A 17640-nucleotide genomic window follows, 5' to 3' on the forward strand; every position below is an offset into this window, starting at 1 on the left:
CCATAATCATTTACCACCCTCTAAGTTCCACATCCCTACCCTCCCATGAAACCAAACCCCCCAAAAAATTATGTTATCCACCCCTAATAATTCCCTGACCCCTAATGATGTTAACTAGAGCTTCCCCTAGGAGCTGGGACAGCGCGGCTGCGACCACTACCGTGGATAACTCCCCAGATGTTACCCCTGATTTTCTCCTGCACCCTAACAAATATTCCAAATTAGATACCAGTCCATGTGACCTCCTGCAAATCTATGTGCGGGCCTTTACACTTATAGCCACAATGGGCGAATGTAAAAAGGACCCCAGCAATGCAATTCCCTGGAAACTTGCTTCAAATCACTAAACCACAAAATTACAGCATCTGTCCTTATCCCAACTCAGTGGGTAACCATGAATCTCTGTGTGCCCTATATCAGAACTGTGCTCATGTGGCCACACTCTTGGTTGATTATACTATAATTCAACAATGTATCACTTCAGATCATAGTGATCACAATTTATGTTATACATGTGGCATATCCACAGTTCATTACATCCAATCCAGCCAGTGCAGAAGCTGGATCCCAGCACTTCAGGTACCCTTGAAGCAGTTGCCAATATGAACAGTCTGTAATATCTTATGAATACTCACGGTCTCTCTTCCTCCAATTCCGCTCATATAGATTGAAAACCTCCCCTTCCAAGATCAGGTATCTGCTGGCTGTGTAAAGCTGTGCGAAAGTGAAGCAGCAGAGTTAGTGTGTTAGGTAGCTGGTATCGCACAGCTGATTCCTCTGTGAGTGCCTAATCATACACGGATCCCATGCTGAATCAAAGTCTCATGGGAAGGAGAGAGGTTATTCCAAAGATCTGTGCGGTCTGTAGCAAAGGGTGGAATGAAGTTGAAGCAAAGCACTGGGCAGGTAATAAGGTCGCATGAAAAAGTTCCACTGGAAATAATTTGGTTCAGAGTCACTATGGAACTCTTAAATGGCTATATAGCCAGGAGATGCAGTGTTTCAGGTGATGGGGGAGAGGCCGTTCCTATGTCTGGTCTATCATGATACAATTTCATCTTTAGCCAGGGAAAGTCATCTAAAAAAAGGTCCAGATAGGCCTGGATGCCTTAATGGAAGGGCAGGAGGCCTGCTACTTGGTGTACTTTGTAGGCAGATGCATCAAACCCTAGCTGAACAAAGTGAAAACCATTGCAAAATGACCCGACCCCCTCACAAAAAAGCAGGTATGCTCTTCTCTCTACATTGTGGGATATTGTTTATCCCCAACTTTCCCAGCTTGGGAAACCTTTTGACAGACTTCACTAAAGGAAAAACAGAAAAGTGATAGCAGAAAAAAGACCAAATAGTCCATTGAGTCTGTCCATTATTTATTGTTGTTAAGTTTTTTGTCCGAGTATGTTTGAAGCATTTACTGTTGACTGTCAACTACACTAAAATAATACTTTCTAAAAAAGTTAGTTTATGTTTTTGGTTTCATATTGAAAAAAAAACTGCCTTCCTGAACTTCACCCCCCTTGATGTAATTAAAAGTTTCAATTGTGTCTCCCCTTTCCCATCTTTCCTCCAGAAAAGCCTACCGTTTCATCATTTGAAGCAGGCTTTGTGCAAGAAATCAGTCCACATAGCTTCCGATTTTCATAAAACGTTCCTAGTACAAAATAGAGGCATAAAAACTGGGCCTGGGTGCAGCCGTGTCCCAGCTAGAACACCCTATTGTGTACTTGATCCAGAGATTTACTACAGCCCAAAAAAATGTAACTGTGCAAAGTGAGTGTCTCACAAGAAAGTGGGCATCTGGTACTACTAGTTCGACTGACCCATTAAGCTGGTATCCAAGCACAGATTAGGAACAAGATCTCATGAGTCATCAGGTGGCTTTTGACCTCTAGGATTTCAAGTATACAGTGGTGCATAGACAGGGGGTTCACCAGCTTATGGACACATCTTCCCTTTCCTTGTCCTATTGCCACTTAGCCTAAAATGGTCTAAAAGCTTTAAAGAGTCAGGAATGATAAAAACATTCAGTGTTAATTTGGATTTATTTTTGGTTTATTTGAGAGAATCATTGTTGCATTTGTTAGAAATCTTATACATTACTGTAGAATAAATCTTTTACAAGCAGATCCTTAAAACATGCTAAAAATCACTAATATGATGCAAAAGTCCCACATCTAAGAGGCTTTTAACCGATTTTGCTGCAGCTGAAAAAAACAAAGCTCCCATACACATACTGTATTCTGGGTGATACACATATAGATTGACAATAATTGGACAGCACATGAAATATAAATACTACATTTCAAATGAAGTATTCTAGGCATACAAGATGTGAGGTATAGTTGCTGAGTATTTTTTTCCATGTCCATTAAGCTGAAGTTCTCACAAACTCCAGAAATGTTGGTCTAGTGCAAGGGACATAAAACATTCTGGGCCACTATAAACCAAATTCACCTCTTGGCAGAAAAATAATAATTACATCCACACAAGGCAGTTTGATTAGTTCCACAGATAAAAAAAAAAAAAAAAAAAAAACATTCTTCGTAATATAAATTTGCAAACGTCCAAACCAAGATAATTAGATGCAATTTGTGCAATCATTCTAATATTCAGCCTTATTTCTCTTACATACTTTGTTTAAGCTTAGTTAATCAGGTGTTAGAGATCAGCCAAAGTCTCTATCTCATAGAGTTTCTATGTGCATAACCATATTAAACCTTCATAACTAATCAATTTAAGCTCAGATTAAGACAGAATATTCAGATGCTTGAATAAGCAAACTGACTGTTTCTTTTTTAAAGTAGAACTATAGGCACAACTATTTTTTTTTTCCATTTTGGATAAAGTGAGGGAAAGGTATAACCCCTGTCAGTTTCTTTTGTCTGTGTCCCATTAGGGTGGGTTTACCTTCACTTCCTAATAGCCAAAACAGGAAAGGAAATCCCTGCAAATCAAGGGAATCCTATAGGACCTCTGAGGTTACTAGAACTAGGGTCCCCTTTGGAAGGTGTCTCCTCTATTACCTTTCCAGGGACAACCCAAAATGTGGGATTTTCTTTTACTTTCACTGATAATGGTAAACAGGGCAAATAGAGAGGGGACATTTTCCTAAGGGAGGACAGACAGAAATAAAAACCTAATAGGTGTTCTAATCTCTCTCCACTCTAGGCTAGGGAGACAGAGCCTGAATAGGAGTGGCTATTCAATGTGCTAGGAACCCTGTTGGAGTGCCTCTATTAAGCACTTTATGCACAGAGACTATACTGCAATTGCAATCCCTGCACAGCAAAATTACATTCCTAGCAACTGGATTTCAGTGTCTACTGAATGAGACCGGATGTAAATGGATGGGTAGAGGCAGAGGAAAGTGGCTGAAGCACAGGATGTGGTGAGAATGTCTTTGACCTAGCATTTAAACCAGCTATGACGCCTTGCTCCTGTTATCCCTCCCCATCCCCTCCCTCCTGCTTTGCTATGGAGCTATATGTGCATTCCTTATTGGAAGAAATACTGTGCTAGTTTGTTCCTTGATTATACCTGTTTCTACAGCCTACTCTCTGTGTCTCAGTTGACAAACCAAGCCAGTCACAAATCTGTAGGGACTTATACGTTTACTACACTGTTCTGGACAGTACTTCCATGGTACACTCTAGGATGGCCAGGTGTTGATCACCTTGCTCAAACACCACAAATACTAACTATCGTCATCTGATCATCCACATGTAATTAGCAATTACAAGCTGTCTAGGGCTAAGGAATTATCAATTCATCCAGAGGACTGTATTAGGCCCCTTTCACACTAACGTCCCGTTCAGGCCCGCCTGTCAGTTTTTTAGGCGGACCTGAACGGGTGCTCCATAGAGCTCTATGGAGCGTCGGATGTCAGCGGTGACATGTCCGCTGACATCCGACCCGCTCCGATCCGAAAAAGTGTGACGGAGGAAAAAGCTATTTTTCCATCCGTCTGCGGATCGGATCGGGTGACGACGGGCACTGCGGTCCGTCGTCATCCGATCTCCCATAGGGGAGAGCGGCGCTGTGACAGGTCCGTCCCTGCGCAGTGTGCAGAGACGGAGCTGTCATCTCCCTGCTCAGCGGGGATCGGCGGAGTGATCCCCGCTGAGCAAACGGACATCCACGGGGCGGATCAGAACTGATCCGCCCCGTGTGAAAGGACCCTTACTGTTAAATTTATCCCAAAAGACTATAGATGATCACTTTGTGTGTATGAGCATGTATGAGTGAGTGTATGGTGCATACACAGCTGCATCCCCCATTTCTAACACGGCAATGTTGTCTTTTTTAAATAGATCTGTGAGGTACACATAAGGTATTCTTTGATTAAATTGTATATTTTTTCTATTAATAAATCATTAAATCAATCCTAGTGTCCTAATTGGCCCTCTTGGGAGAACTTTCTTCTCTCTTTTTGGTATCAGCATCCCTTTAGAAGTAATTTCCCTTTTAGAGTATCACAACAAAAAATAAATTTTTGTTGCAAGGGATGCTCAAAATCTGATTTGTATCTTAGTGGAGACTTCTAGGAAAATCAGTAAGCCAATCACACACGCAGGAAATTATCTTTCTGGGAGGAGTTCTGTACACCAACCGTGTACAGAACGCCTCCAAGTACCCATATTGGATTTTACAGAAAATTACAGCACTGCAGATTGAAAAGGAAGGGGCATAATTGTATATGCTATATTATTATTTATATATATATATATATATATATATATATATATATATATATATATATATATATATATATATATATATATATATATAATTATATATATAATTTTTTTTTCTTTGCTATTTTTTTTTCCCACAAAAGTGGAGTTACCCTTTAAATCCCTTGGCCGGAAGTCTGAGACAGGAAGTGATGCAAGGAGCGTGTTTGACACATGGATACACACAGATAAGCTTGTTTTTATCTTTTTAAATGTAAGAGGCAACTTGGCATTTCTAATAAACTGCATTATCTTTACAGATTACACTATGGGAGGCCTGTTTTCTTTTAATGGCGAATATTGAATTCCATAACGGAACCACAAGATCCTGAGGCTAACCAAGCTGTCAGCAGGGAGAAGGTTTATTCAGCAGATTGCAAACCACGTCCATAACCATCCACATGGGCATCGATTGGAAACACGGACGATATACAGGAGATCCCATCTCAAGATACCGATCTAAGGCTTATTGTTCTCCATCTGGAGGCAAGAGCTCTGGGAGCATTACATGACTATTTAGTCATGAGGATTAACATCAATTTCACAACATAATTGTCTATTTAGAAGAGTCAACAGGATTATGGACACTCATGATTATTGTCACTAATTTATCACTTTGATTTGGACTTTTGGATGTATATACACTCATTTTGGATTCCAATTACTGTTTAGTTTTTTACCAATTTGGATTATTTCACCTCAATATTAATATGTTAGAAGTCTGCGTGGATCATTTTTATTATTATTTACCCCTTTTTGTGTTTAAGTGTACACTTTAGATCTTGCAGCAATTTCACTGACTTCACATTAGTTTACAATATATCATATATTCTCTTAATTAGTAGCGCAAAGGACCTCACTTTAAATTTACAATGGCTAAAAAGTCTTAGATGTAAGGGTTCAACCCCCCTCTGGAGCCAGAGTACCCAATGAATAAATCCAAAAAGTCCCCTGTTGGCACAGGCTTTATATGGTTCGGCCACAGGAAGAGATTTGGAGATGAATTTTGATGACCCAAACCCTGAAACCAACCGTGGATCGACTGAGATGTATTAAGAAGTGCTTAGGTACACTATGTTGATCATGGCCTCTCTCGATGAACCACCTCTGTTCACCAAAGCTTGCTCTAAGGGCTCTGGTGGTTCTCCTGACGTAAAATAACCCACATGGACAGGTTAAGCAGTACACAATGTAGTCGGTAGAACAATTATAAAATTCTATTAGGGTATATGTTTTACCCTTAACAGAAATTCTTTTTTGGCCATAATGGACAAACTGACACATCAAGCATAGGAGTTTTCTGCACTGGTACATCCCTACCCATGGAATAAGGGTCAGAGTGGGAGAGGTGGGTGAAGTATGCTTGATTTTAATGCTTGATTTTACTGGGAGCGATTTTGCTCTTAATATTTCTGGCTTTGCTGTATGCCACTTTTGGTTTGGTAATCAAGGAAGTCTGTAAATGAGGGTCTTCAAGCAATATGTACCAATGGGTGGATAAAATAGTTTCCATTTCTGTATGCTTGGCAAAAATGGGACAACATCCCTATTCCAAAACTCCAGTAACTGGTCTACTCTGTTCCCAGACATTTACAGTATTGTTAAAAGAAGGGCACCAGTTATGGGCACCAGTCCTCAGGAAGGATGTACTGGAAATGGAGCACAAAGAAGGGCAACAGAGTTAATAAAGGGTCTGGAGGATACTAGTTATGAGGAAAGGTTGTGTACACTGAACTTATTCTCTCTGGAGAAGTGAGGGGATATGATTTCAATATACAAATAACATACTGGTGACCCCACAATACAACTTTTTCGCAAAAGGAAGTTTAACAAGACTCATGGTCACGCATTAAAATTAGAAGAAAAGAGGTTTAACTTTAAACTACGTAGAGGGTTCTTTACTGTAAGAGCTGCAAGGGTGTGGAATTCCCTTCCACAGGTGGTGGTCACAGCAGGGGGGGCATTGATAGTTTCAAGAAATTATTAGATAAGCACCTGAACGACCACAACTTATGGGGATATACAATATAATACTGACATACAATCAGGTTGGACTTGATGGACTTATGTCTTTTTTCAACCTCACCTACTATGTAACTATGGATGATGCACGGTAATAAACATAGCCCTGTCCCAACTTTTTTGAGACGTGTTGCTGCCATCAATCTCCACATGACCTTATTTTTTTTTTAAACATTTGATATGTTTTCTATTGTAAATAAAATAAAGGTTTATGAGATTTGCAAATCGTTGCATTCTGTTTTATGAAGATTTTACACAGCGTCACTCACAGTTAAGCCTTACTGCCTAAGTACTTGGATTCTCTAAAGCAGTAAGGGGATTATTCTTTCCATGTACTTTGCATTGGGAATAACACAATTGATCTACATATGAAGAAGTAGGGCAGCACAGTGGTGTAGTGGTTAGCACTCTCACCTAGCAGTAAGAAGGGTCACTGGTTCGAATACCAACCACGACACTGCCTGCTTGGAGTTTGCATGTTCTCCCTGTGCCTGCGTGGGTTTCCTCTGGGCACTCTGGTTTCCTCCCACAATCCAAAGACATGCAGGTAGGTTAATTGGCCTCTGTCCAAAATTGGCCCTAGTATATGAATGGGGACCTTGGATTGTGGGGACTGACGTGAGTGTGCAATGTACAGGGATAGGGACAATTATAGACACTCACTTAGGTTGAACTGGACTATGAACTATGTCTATGAAGTAAATACAATGAAATATATTGTATTTACTCAATGACACTTGCAGATTATCTGCATTTTGTCATCTACTCTTGCTGTGTAAGCAATTCCTGGTTGTCATTTTGAAAGCTGGTGTTTGCAAGTAATAGCGGTAATGTTCCTCTGCATTTACAAAGTGCCTTATTTGTGATATCTTGACACCATGTACAATATAAAATAAAAAGAGCAAAGATAATATTTTATGCCTGGCCATAAAAAAATAAAAATAAATGTAGAGCTACTAAATGTTTAAAAAAAAAAAAAAAAAAAAAAAAAAACATACATTGACTCCTAAACCTTTAGTTCAGATTATCCACTCTGTATACAAAATGTAAACAGGAATGTCAACAGGTCCCATAATAAGGCAGAAGTGTGTGTGTGTGTGTGTGTGTATATATAGACATGCATGTGAATGGCTCAGTCCAAGTATATATTATATTACAGATAAGCTACACTTGCCTAAAAAAAGATTGACAGCAAAGCTGTGCTACCTAATCCTGTGAATAGGGTGGGAACAAATAACTCAGGTTCATTTTCCATTTGTGATCCTACTGGAGCGATTTCTGTTTTCTCTTTGTAGTCAATGGGACAAGATGCAAGTTGAAATTTACCCAACAGAAACACAGACAGCAATACAAAATTGTACAGAGGTTCTAGTGGTTTCTCCACTTTCTATAAAAAAAACTAAAAAAAAAACTAAAGATGTTTTGGCAACAGATGGACTTTAAATTTGCCAATTTCTTTACCAAGTGCTACTTTTCAAATTTTCTGCTAATCAGGATAAGGATCCATTCACATTAGTGCGTCTCCAAAGTTGCGCTATTTTCAGTGTGACTTTGAAGCATGACTGATGCAGCTTTATACTCTCTAGACCAAAGTCACAGCAAAAGCTGTTTTCAAAGTCACACCGATCTGAACATTGCAAACAATGGGCTGAGACTTGTCATGTCGTATGACAAGTCGCACAAGTGTGAATGGGCCCTAACTGAATTGTGACATTTAAGGTACTATTAATCTCTACATAAAGTGGAAATATACAAACAAGCAAAAAAAAAAAAAAAAAAGAGAGAAGAGAATGATATAAAAACAGACAAATAAGGAAGGGTGGTGGTTGTTCTAAAGCGCTCTTGAGATTTCACAGATGCCTTGGTATACTGGAATCCGCCAATTTCAAGTATCAGTATCTAGAAAACATTGGCACAAACAAAAATTATAATTACTTTAATGCCAATAACATTTTATTTACCGTTATAATATTAATATTAAAAAAATATATTAAAAAAATATATATTATGTCATCGTAATGGATAAATTCAGTTTTGGAACATGTTCCACCTGTTTTTAGTGTGGAATATATAACACGTTCCAGTATCTGCAGCTCTCCCTCTGCTGGCCCCTTTCAGGTAATTGCATGCCCATCGGCTTGGTCCAAACAAACTATTCAATATCACAGGAAACATGGACATCAGCTTTAATATGAAGATTGATAATATGAAGATTTAACTTCATTAAAATGAAGTTTTAGTTGAAATGATCTCCATTCATTAATGGGAAAACTTCCCAAGCTTGGGTGCAACCCAAAAGTTCTCTATGACAGCTAAGATGGATTCTCCCATCCATAGTTTTTTTGAGTGGTACATATAGTTTATCTTTTGGTTTACAGTTTAGAATTATTTTTATTTTTACAGCTAATAATATAGGAGAAGGTCTGGTAAGCCCAAAACACAGGCTATTTTAGTCACATAGCTGCCTAATGTGAGAATAACTAACATTTGAATTTGCATGCTGGGCCCCCTACAGTCCTGTGTCTGGTAAAAAGTTATTGGTACACAATTATTTTTAGTTCACAGAGCCAGAAATAAGATTCAAACCTGCCCTAGAAAACATTCGTTGGAGTTGTGATTGTGGGCTTTGGGACAACACTTCATTGTGTGGATGTACTGATAACTGAACCTCTCCGAAATCCATGAAAAACTTTACAACATTCACCTCTTTGCTCAGTATGAGCACCTTTCTAACTTTTCTATACATGATGCTAAATGTGAAGCGACGAGTATTCTTCTTCCCACGAAGGATATCACTAAGCTACAAGGCGCCTATCAGTTTAAATGGGTTCAGTCTTTTATGAAATACCTGTGGGTCAAACTGATCCTGGATACTGCCTTATTATAGGAGATTCATTTTTGCCCATTATTATCTAAAATGTGATTACATCTTCAATTTTGGCAAACCCTTACACTTAGGGGGAGCAAGGTCATCTTAAATGCATGGCATCTCCCGAACCACGTTATGCAAGCAATACCTAATAAATTACCACAAGCCTTTTTTCTCACGTGCCAGACAATGTTGACCAAATTCATCTGAAGTAAACAAAGTGGCCAGACTTTGCCACATGATGTTGGTCTTGCCCAAACCCCTGGGGGGAATTGGTCTACCTGACCTGATTCCATATTACCAAGCTATACACTTGTCCAGAGTGGCATCATGGTGTATTTCCCCGCAGACCAAACGTTGGGTGCAAATTGAACAACAAGCTTCATCGATCGCCTTGTCCGCTCTTCCTTGGGTCGCCCATAAACACCATCGTGGATTGAAGACGCATCCTACAATTGGAGCTACAATTGCAGTCCTTATCCATATACTCCCAATCCATCACCATTAACACCAGTGATTTATAACCCAGATTTTATGCCCGGGGTAGACAAACAGCTCTCGGGCAGGAGGCATACCTAGGTGCATGCACTTTGTTACCATGCAGGACTGAATGTCTGCTCAAGATTTATCTGGACTTTCACAGACCCCTTTGAGCCCTTGGTCAGCCCTTTAATTGTCTTATTTAAAGTCCATATCAGATCCGGGACTATATGCTAGGCCACTAACATTCTTTGCATATGTGCGGAGGGAAAATATGTACCACATCTGCTGTCACTTTTGTACAAATGGATTATCGAGCCTTCAGAAGGTTATATCCCTTCAAATATATAGTGCCTTGCAAAAGTATTTACCACCATTGGCATTTTTCGTGTTTTGTTGCCTCACAAAAGGGAATTGACATGGATTGTTTGAGTATTTGCATCATTTAATTTACAGAACATGCCCACAAATTTGAAGATTTTTTTTTTTGTGAAGCAAACAAATAGGACAAAATAACAGAAAGTAAATGTGCATAACTATTCACCCTTCTAAAGTCAATATTTTGTAGAGCCACCTTTTGCGGCTATCACACCTCCAAGTCGCTATGGATAAGTCTCTATGAGCTTGCCACATCTTACCACTGGGATTTTTGCCCATTTCTCCTTGCAAAACTGTTTCTGCTCCTTCAAGTTGGATGATTTGCGCTGGTGAACAGCAATCTTTAAGTCTGACCACAGATTTTATATTGGATTGAGGTCTGGGCTTTGACTAGGCCATTCCAACACATTTACATGTTTCCCCTTAAACCACTCAAGTGTTGCTTTAGCAGTGGGGTCATTGTCCTGCTGGAAGGTGAACCTCCATCCTAGCCTCAAATCACACAAAGAGTGGTACAGGTTTTACTCAAGAATATTCCTGTATTTAGCACCATCCATCTTTAGACCAACTTCACCAACTTAGACTATTGTGTTCTGATCCATCACATATAATTCAGATTAAAAAAAACATTGAACTGAAGGCTGTAATGTAACAAAATAGGTAAAAAGCCAAGGGGGTGAAAATTTTTGCAAGGCACTGTACAGCTATGGGAGGTGGACCTACAAATTTCTTTTTCAAGACAGCAAATTAAAAGGGTTATCTCACTAGCTCACATATCCTCTATAATAAGCCACTTTTAAGAACAGGGATATACATTTTGAATCAGGTGGTATAGGGTTCCGGCCCTAATTAAACTATAGGCGCAAATCTCTAAGCAATGTTGGTGCTGTAATAAAGAGCTTGAGACACTATTACGTATTTTTTGGCTGTGCCCCTTACACCATTTTGGAAGGAAGTGGAGAAAGTGATTAAACAACTTACATATCAGTTGATCTAGATTTGGCATTGGGATATCTTTTGCATCTAAATGTGATGCCCCTCCATTAATATAAAAAAATCATTGTTAGTGCACATGCTGAATGCGGGCATGCATCCCTGACCTGTGGAAGAGCACTACCACGCCATCAACAGAACATTGCTTCTCTAGAATAGATAAATTAGGACAATGGAAAATACAACAGCATCTCTTTATGGAAGAGAGGAGGAATGTAGTGATACTTGGCGGTCATAGACTACCTTTACATAGTTAGTCAGGTTGAAAAAAAGACACAAGTCCATCCAGTTCAACCAAAAAAATAAAAAAATATATATATATATATATATATATATATATATATATATATATATATATATATATATATATATATATATATATATATATATATATATATATATATATATATATATATATATATATATATATTAAATATCATACCAACCCATATACCCAATTCTATACCCACAGTTGATCCAGAGGAAGGCAAAAAACCCCAGCAGAGCATGATCCAATTTGCTACAGCAGGGAAAAAAATTCCTTCCTGATCCCCCGAGAGGCATTTACTTGTACATCCCTCTATACTGATCGCTCCCTTGTTTAGTTTAGAAAACCAGGATTTTTTTTTCTTGTTCTGTTTTTTATAGCGGATTTTCCTTCCATACCCTCAAGTGTTGGGGTCAGGAGAGGGTTTTTTTTCTTCTTTTTTCCCTATCAAAGCATGAAGGGAGGTATATTAAAACAGGATTTTTAAAAGAGCTTCCCTGTAAAATCCTTTTCTTTTATGTACATCAGGGGACACAGAGCCATAGTAGTTACTATGTGGGTTAATAGGCCACCTTTAAGTGATGGACACTGGCATGCTCTAAGACCAGAAGTGCACTCCCTATATAACCCCTCCCACTACTGGGAGTACCTCAGTTTTGTAGCCAAGCAATACAAGTGTATACCAAAGAAGGGAGGGACCTCTGTGTCCCCTGATGTACATCAAAGAAAGGGATTTTGCAGGTAAGCTGTTTTAAAAATCCTGTTTTCTTTTCATACATCAGGGGACACAGAGCCATAGTAGTTACTATGTGGGATGTTCCATAGCAATGGCAACTGAGGGGAGGGAGACAAAACAAAAAAGTAGGGCAAAAGAGGCTAGAGGACTCATACTGCAGCCTACAGTACACTATGCCCAAAGGCAATATCCTCATGACCTTTAACATCGATTTGATAAAATCTGGTAAATGTATGAACTGAAGACCAAGTTGCGGCCTTACAGATCTGAGCCACAGAGGCCTGGTGATGCACCGCCCAAGAGGCACTAACCGCCCTGATAGAGTGCGCTTTAACATGAAAAGGAGGAATTTTCTTCCTTAAGCCATAAGCTTGAACAATCACTTGACAAATCCATTTGGAAATAGTAGACCTTGATGCTGCAGGTCCCCTTTTTGGACCTTCTGGCAGTACAAACAAAACATCTGTTTTGCGAACCTGAGCAGTCACCTTTAAATAGACTCTGATCGCTCTTACTACATCAAGGGAATGCAGTTCCTTCCTTCCCTAGATTGAGGCCCGGGAAGAAAGAAGTAGAAAAACCTGTCACCACTTTTGGTAGGAATTCAGGATGAGGACACAAAACCACCTTATCCTTATGCATGATGAAATATGGCTCTTTACAAGACAGAGCCGCTAGTTCTGAAACTCTTCTAGCAGAAGAAATGGCAACCACAAAGATTATTTTCCTTGTAAAAAGAACCAAGGGAATTTCTCGTAAAGGCTCAAAAGGTTGATTCTGTAAAGCCGATAAGACTAAATTTTAATTCCAAGGATTTAAAGGTGCCTTGATAGGGGGATTGCTCTGTGTTACCCCTGAATAAAACTACGCACCAGAGTGAGAAGCAAGAAGCCGTTGAAAAAACATTGACAAGGCCCGAGATCTGGCCCTTGATAGTACTCAAGGCCAGCTTCATTTCTAATCCCATTTGCAGGAAATCAACAATCCTATCTATGACATACTTCCTGGGGTGCCAACCCCTGGATCCACACCACGAAACATATGCCTTCCAGACTCTGTAGTAAATGATTCTGGAAGCCGGCTTCTTGGCATTAACCAAAGTAGACTCTACTGAAGGGGATAACCCACAGCCCTTTAGAATGTGGGTCTCAATAGCCAAACAGTTAAATTTAGCGTCCGTAGGTAGGATGGAATATCGGGCCTTGTGCGAGAAGGTCTAGCCATAATGGCAAAGTCCAAGGGACTCCTACCGCCATCTTTATGATCTTGGCAAACCAAGATCTTCTGGGCCACGCAGGGGCTACCCGAATCGCCTCCTTTTGTTTCTGCTTGATCCTGCGGAGAAGGCGTGGAAGTAGCAGAACTGGAGGAAACGCATAGATCAGTGAAAACTGATCCCATGGGAAGACTAATACATCTGTTCCGCATGCTAGCGGATCCCTTGTTCTTGACACAAAGTTGTCGACGTTGTTGTTGAATCTGGACATGAACAGGTCCACGTCCAGAATACCTCATCTCTGACATATCGCTAGGAAGATGTCGGGGTGAAGAGACTATTCCCCCGGAAATAACTGCTGGCGACTCAAGTAGTCCACCTGCCAATTTTCTATTCCTGGAATGAAAATCACCAATAGGCAAGGAATGTTGTTTTCTGCCCAAGCTAGAACATGATTCACCTCTTTTTGGGCTGCACAACTTTGTGTGCCCCCTTGATGATTGATGTAAGCCACAGCCGTGGCATTGTCGGATTGAATCCTGAGCATCCAGGATTCTAGGGCCAGACGTACTGCCCAAATCTCTAGAATGTTGATGGGCAAGGTTTTCTCTTACTTGGACCATCTCCCCTGGACAGAAGCTTCTTCCAGGACTGCTCCCCAGCCTAGAAGGCTGGAATCCGTTGTCAACAATTTCCAGGATACTGGCAGAAACGATTTCCCCTTTTGGAGGTTGCTGGATATCAACCACCAATTTAGGCTCTGATGTACGTCGGGGGATAAGCATATTGGAAAATCCAAAGTCTGAACCTTCTTGTTCCAGACCAACAGGATGATGTTTTGTAGCAGTCTTGAGTGAAACTGCACATAAGGGACGGCCTCAAAGGAGGCCACCATTTTCCTTAATCTCATGCACAGGCGACTGAAAGGCTTTTTCTTTGCTTTGACAAGTTGAATTAGTCCTATAATAGAACTGACTCTTGTTTGGGGTAAGAATACCTTTTTTCTGTACAGTATCTATGACCAGCCCCAAGTACTGTAATCTCCTTGATGGTTTTAAGGAGGGTTTTTCTAGGTTAAGTATCCACCCCAGATATTCCAGGTATTTTACAGCTGTGATTAAACCTTGGTTTAGACCAGAGACTGAATGATCTATTAAAAGTAGATTGTCTAAATAGGTTAGGACCGTTATGCCCTGAGCCCTTAATCTGGCTAAAGGAGGTGCCAGAATCGTTGAGAACAACCGCGGGTGCGGTGGCTAGACCGAATGGCAGGGCCACAAACGGAAAATGATGATTTTCTATCTTGAAGCATAGAAATTTCTGGTGATTGGGAAATACTGGCATGTGGAGATATGCATCCTTGATATCGACCAATGCCAAAAACTCCCCTCCTTGCAAGATGGAAACAACCAATTGGATTAATTCCACGCGAAAGGACTAAATATTTAAGTGCCAGTTCAGATCTTTAAGATCTAAAATAGGTCTTACCTCTCCGTTTGGTTTTGGAACCGTGAAAGGGTTTGAATAAAACCTGAGCCCTGTTCCTCTAAGGGAACCTATGATATCACCAGCTGGGATAAGAGATGATCCAGAGCTATAAAGAGAGACTTATTTTTCTCTGGATCCCTGGGAACATTTAATCTTAGGAAACAAGGAGACAGAAACTCTCGGAACTTTAGTTTGTAACCTAGAGAAACTGAGGAAGCCACCCATCTGTCTTGACATTGTTCCTGCCAGAGCTTGCAGAAGCCTTACCCCCACCTGATTGAGCCGGGGCACCCCTTCATAAGGAGGCTTTAGCATTCTGTTTTGCGGGCTTTCTGCCCCAAGACCTCTTGAGCCTGGTGCTGCTCCTTGGGGTCTTCCCCGTGAACCGGACGATAGAGGCCATCCAGACTGCCTAGAGGTTGAGGCCCCTGGCACAGGTGAGGAAGCATGCTTAAAGGAGAACTATTTAAACAACTTCTTTACTGGTAAATGACAGCTTTTCCCATTCGAGATCATTTGGATGTATTTATCCTGATCGTCCCCAAATAGCCGTTCACCATGAAAGGGGAAACTGACCAAGAGTTTCTTACACGGTGCTTCGGCTGACCAATTTTCTTCAGCCACAGGACTCTGCGAGAATGCACTAGTCCTAGCATAAGCCGTGAGGCTTGGATGATAGAATCTTTCATAGTATTTACTGTAAAACATAGTGCATCTGATACGCCAGCCCATTGCTGGGCCTACTGATCAGGTAGAATCTTAAGTATCTCTACAAACTGTTCCTTAATGGACTGAGAAACACCAATTGCCGCAAGAACTGGCTGCTCTACTGAACAATTTACCTGTTGGATCTTTTAACATCAGCACATTATCTACCAGACACGTGATACTTTTGTTCACTGAGGCAATTGCAGCATCAATTGCTGGAACCCCCCATTTCTTATAGAAATCCTCCATCCTAGGATATAGTGAAGAAAACTTTCTGGGAGGATAATACTGTTTATCAACAGCAAGCTGTCTTGTGATACTACTCCCTCTATATTAGGATCCTCGGAAGAGGATATATTAGTATCTTCTAAATCTCTTGGAAGATCTTCCTGATCCCCTGCCCCTTGCACCTCAATATGAGAGTCCTGGGCACTAGATGGGGATCTGCTACGTTTAGACCCACTATGGAGAGTGATCATAACATCAATCTTCTTTTCCAAATTCGAAATGATAGAAGAAAAAACCTTGTGTGTGATATATATAGGGGCTGAAGTGTCCAGCGCTGCTGCAACATCAGTCTCCCCTGACGGCTCAATCTAACCGGCCACATCACTCTCAGAGGAGGATGACATTCTTTTGGAAATGGATTTAGGTTGCTGTGAACCCATCGAGCCTCTAGAACCCTTTGAGGAGTTCCTGGTCCCTCTTCCACTCATAGCCTGAAGCACAAAGTCGAGGCACTACCAAAGCGAATGTACACTGCTAGGCTATAGTCCAGCACTACAAGCTGCTATTAATGTTCAGCCTGGTAAATTAATAATGTTTCAAAGGGGAATGCCTATGTCACCAAACCTGCAGTAAGTCACCTCTGCTCTTATGTCCCTCCACAGCCAGCAGCAACACACAGTTAAATAGATGGGGTTACTACCGCTCCAGGTAGGTCTGCTGAAACAAAAAGGTTTTTCCTCCAGGAAATGAAAAGCACCAGGTGCTGGCTAATGCATATAGCAAATCAAGGTGAGTAGAAAATTCTGGACAGCCGTACTCCGAATGAAATTTCTCATGCCTAAAGGTGACTTATTAACCCACATAATAACTACTATGGCTCTGTGTCCCCTGATGTATAAAAAGAAAGAGAATTTAAACAGTGATATGAAGTAAAGACTTTCAGGTTAAAATTAGTCCCAACAATAGGTATTAGATACACCCTGTGGTTACAAGGCGGTCTCTGAATTATCTGAATGGGGTCACTTACTAGCACGGTAATAGAGGAGATCTGCCTTGTACTATGTGGTGCTCCCCTCCACATCCCTGGTTCACGCCCGGCGGATGCTGGCCCACATCTGATGCCCAGCCAGTATCTGATGCCATGACTATTGCTTATTGTAGCAGACTGTTTCTCTTTAGCTCATCTCCACCACTCCCTAATTTATTCAGAGTTTTAGATTAGGTTAAATTTGGTAGTAGGGGAGGTATTTTTTTGTCAGTCATGCATTTTACAGAGAGACATTGGGGGGGCCTGCTTCTGGAGGGTTTGTTGGTCAGTCAGCAGCCATAAATCAGTGGATTGTGAGCACAAATGGTTCTCTGTGTAGTGTATGGCTGGCAAGTTTGAGGGAGATACCTGTGATAATGTGATACCTTGACTGCGTGCTTTTTGCAGTAATTTTAATTTGATTTGGTCATTGATCTCCATTAGGGTGTTGTATCTATCTGCATCTGTTAGTTAATGAAATTAGTATGTGTTGC

The 17640-nt window shown here is 40.6% G+C and overlaps 1 protein-coding gene across 1 annotated transcript in view; it reads right to left on the reverse strand.

Annotated features, from left to right (window-relative positions):
* Positions 1–4793: 4793 nt before the first annotated feature.
* The window catches only part of LOC143984135 (S-adenosylhomocysteine hydrolase-like protein 1), a 521010-nt gene continuing 508163 nt past the window's right edge, over positions 4794–17640 (reverse strand). The window contains exon 14 of the mRNA XM_077484446.1: positions 4794–8654. Coding sequence (XP_077340572.1) covers positions 8648–8654 — 7 coding nt within the window. The 3' untranslated portion in view covers positions 4794–8647. The remainder of the gene's footprint in view (positions 8655–17640) is intronic.

This window comes from Lithobates pipiens, unplaced genomic scaffold (assembly GCF_037356315.1).
Source record: "Lithobates pipiens isolate NorthernLeopardFrog02 unplaced genomic scaffold, aLitPip1_a1.2 Scaffold_16, whole genome shotgun sequence".
Classification (NCBI taxonomy): Eukaryota; Metazoa; Chordata; class Amphibia; order Anura; family Ranidae; genus Lithobates; species Lithobates pipiens.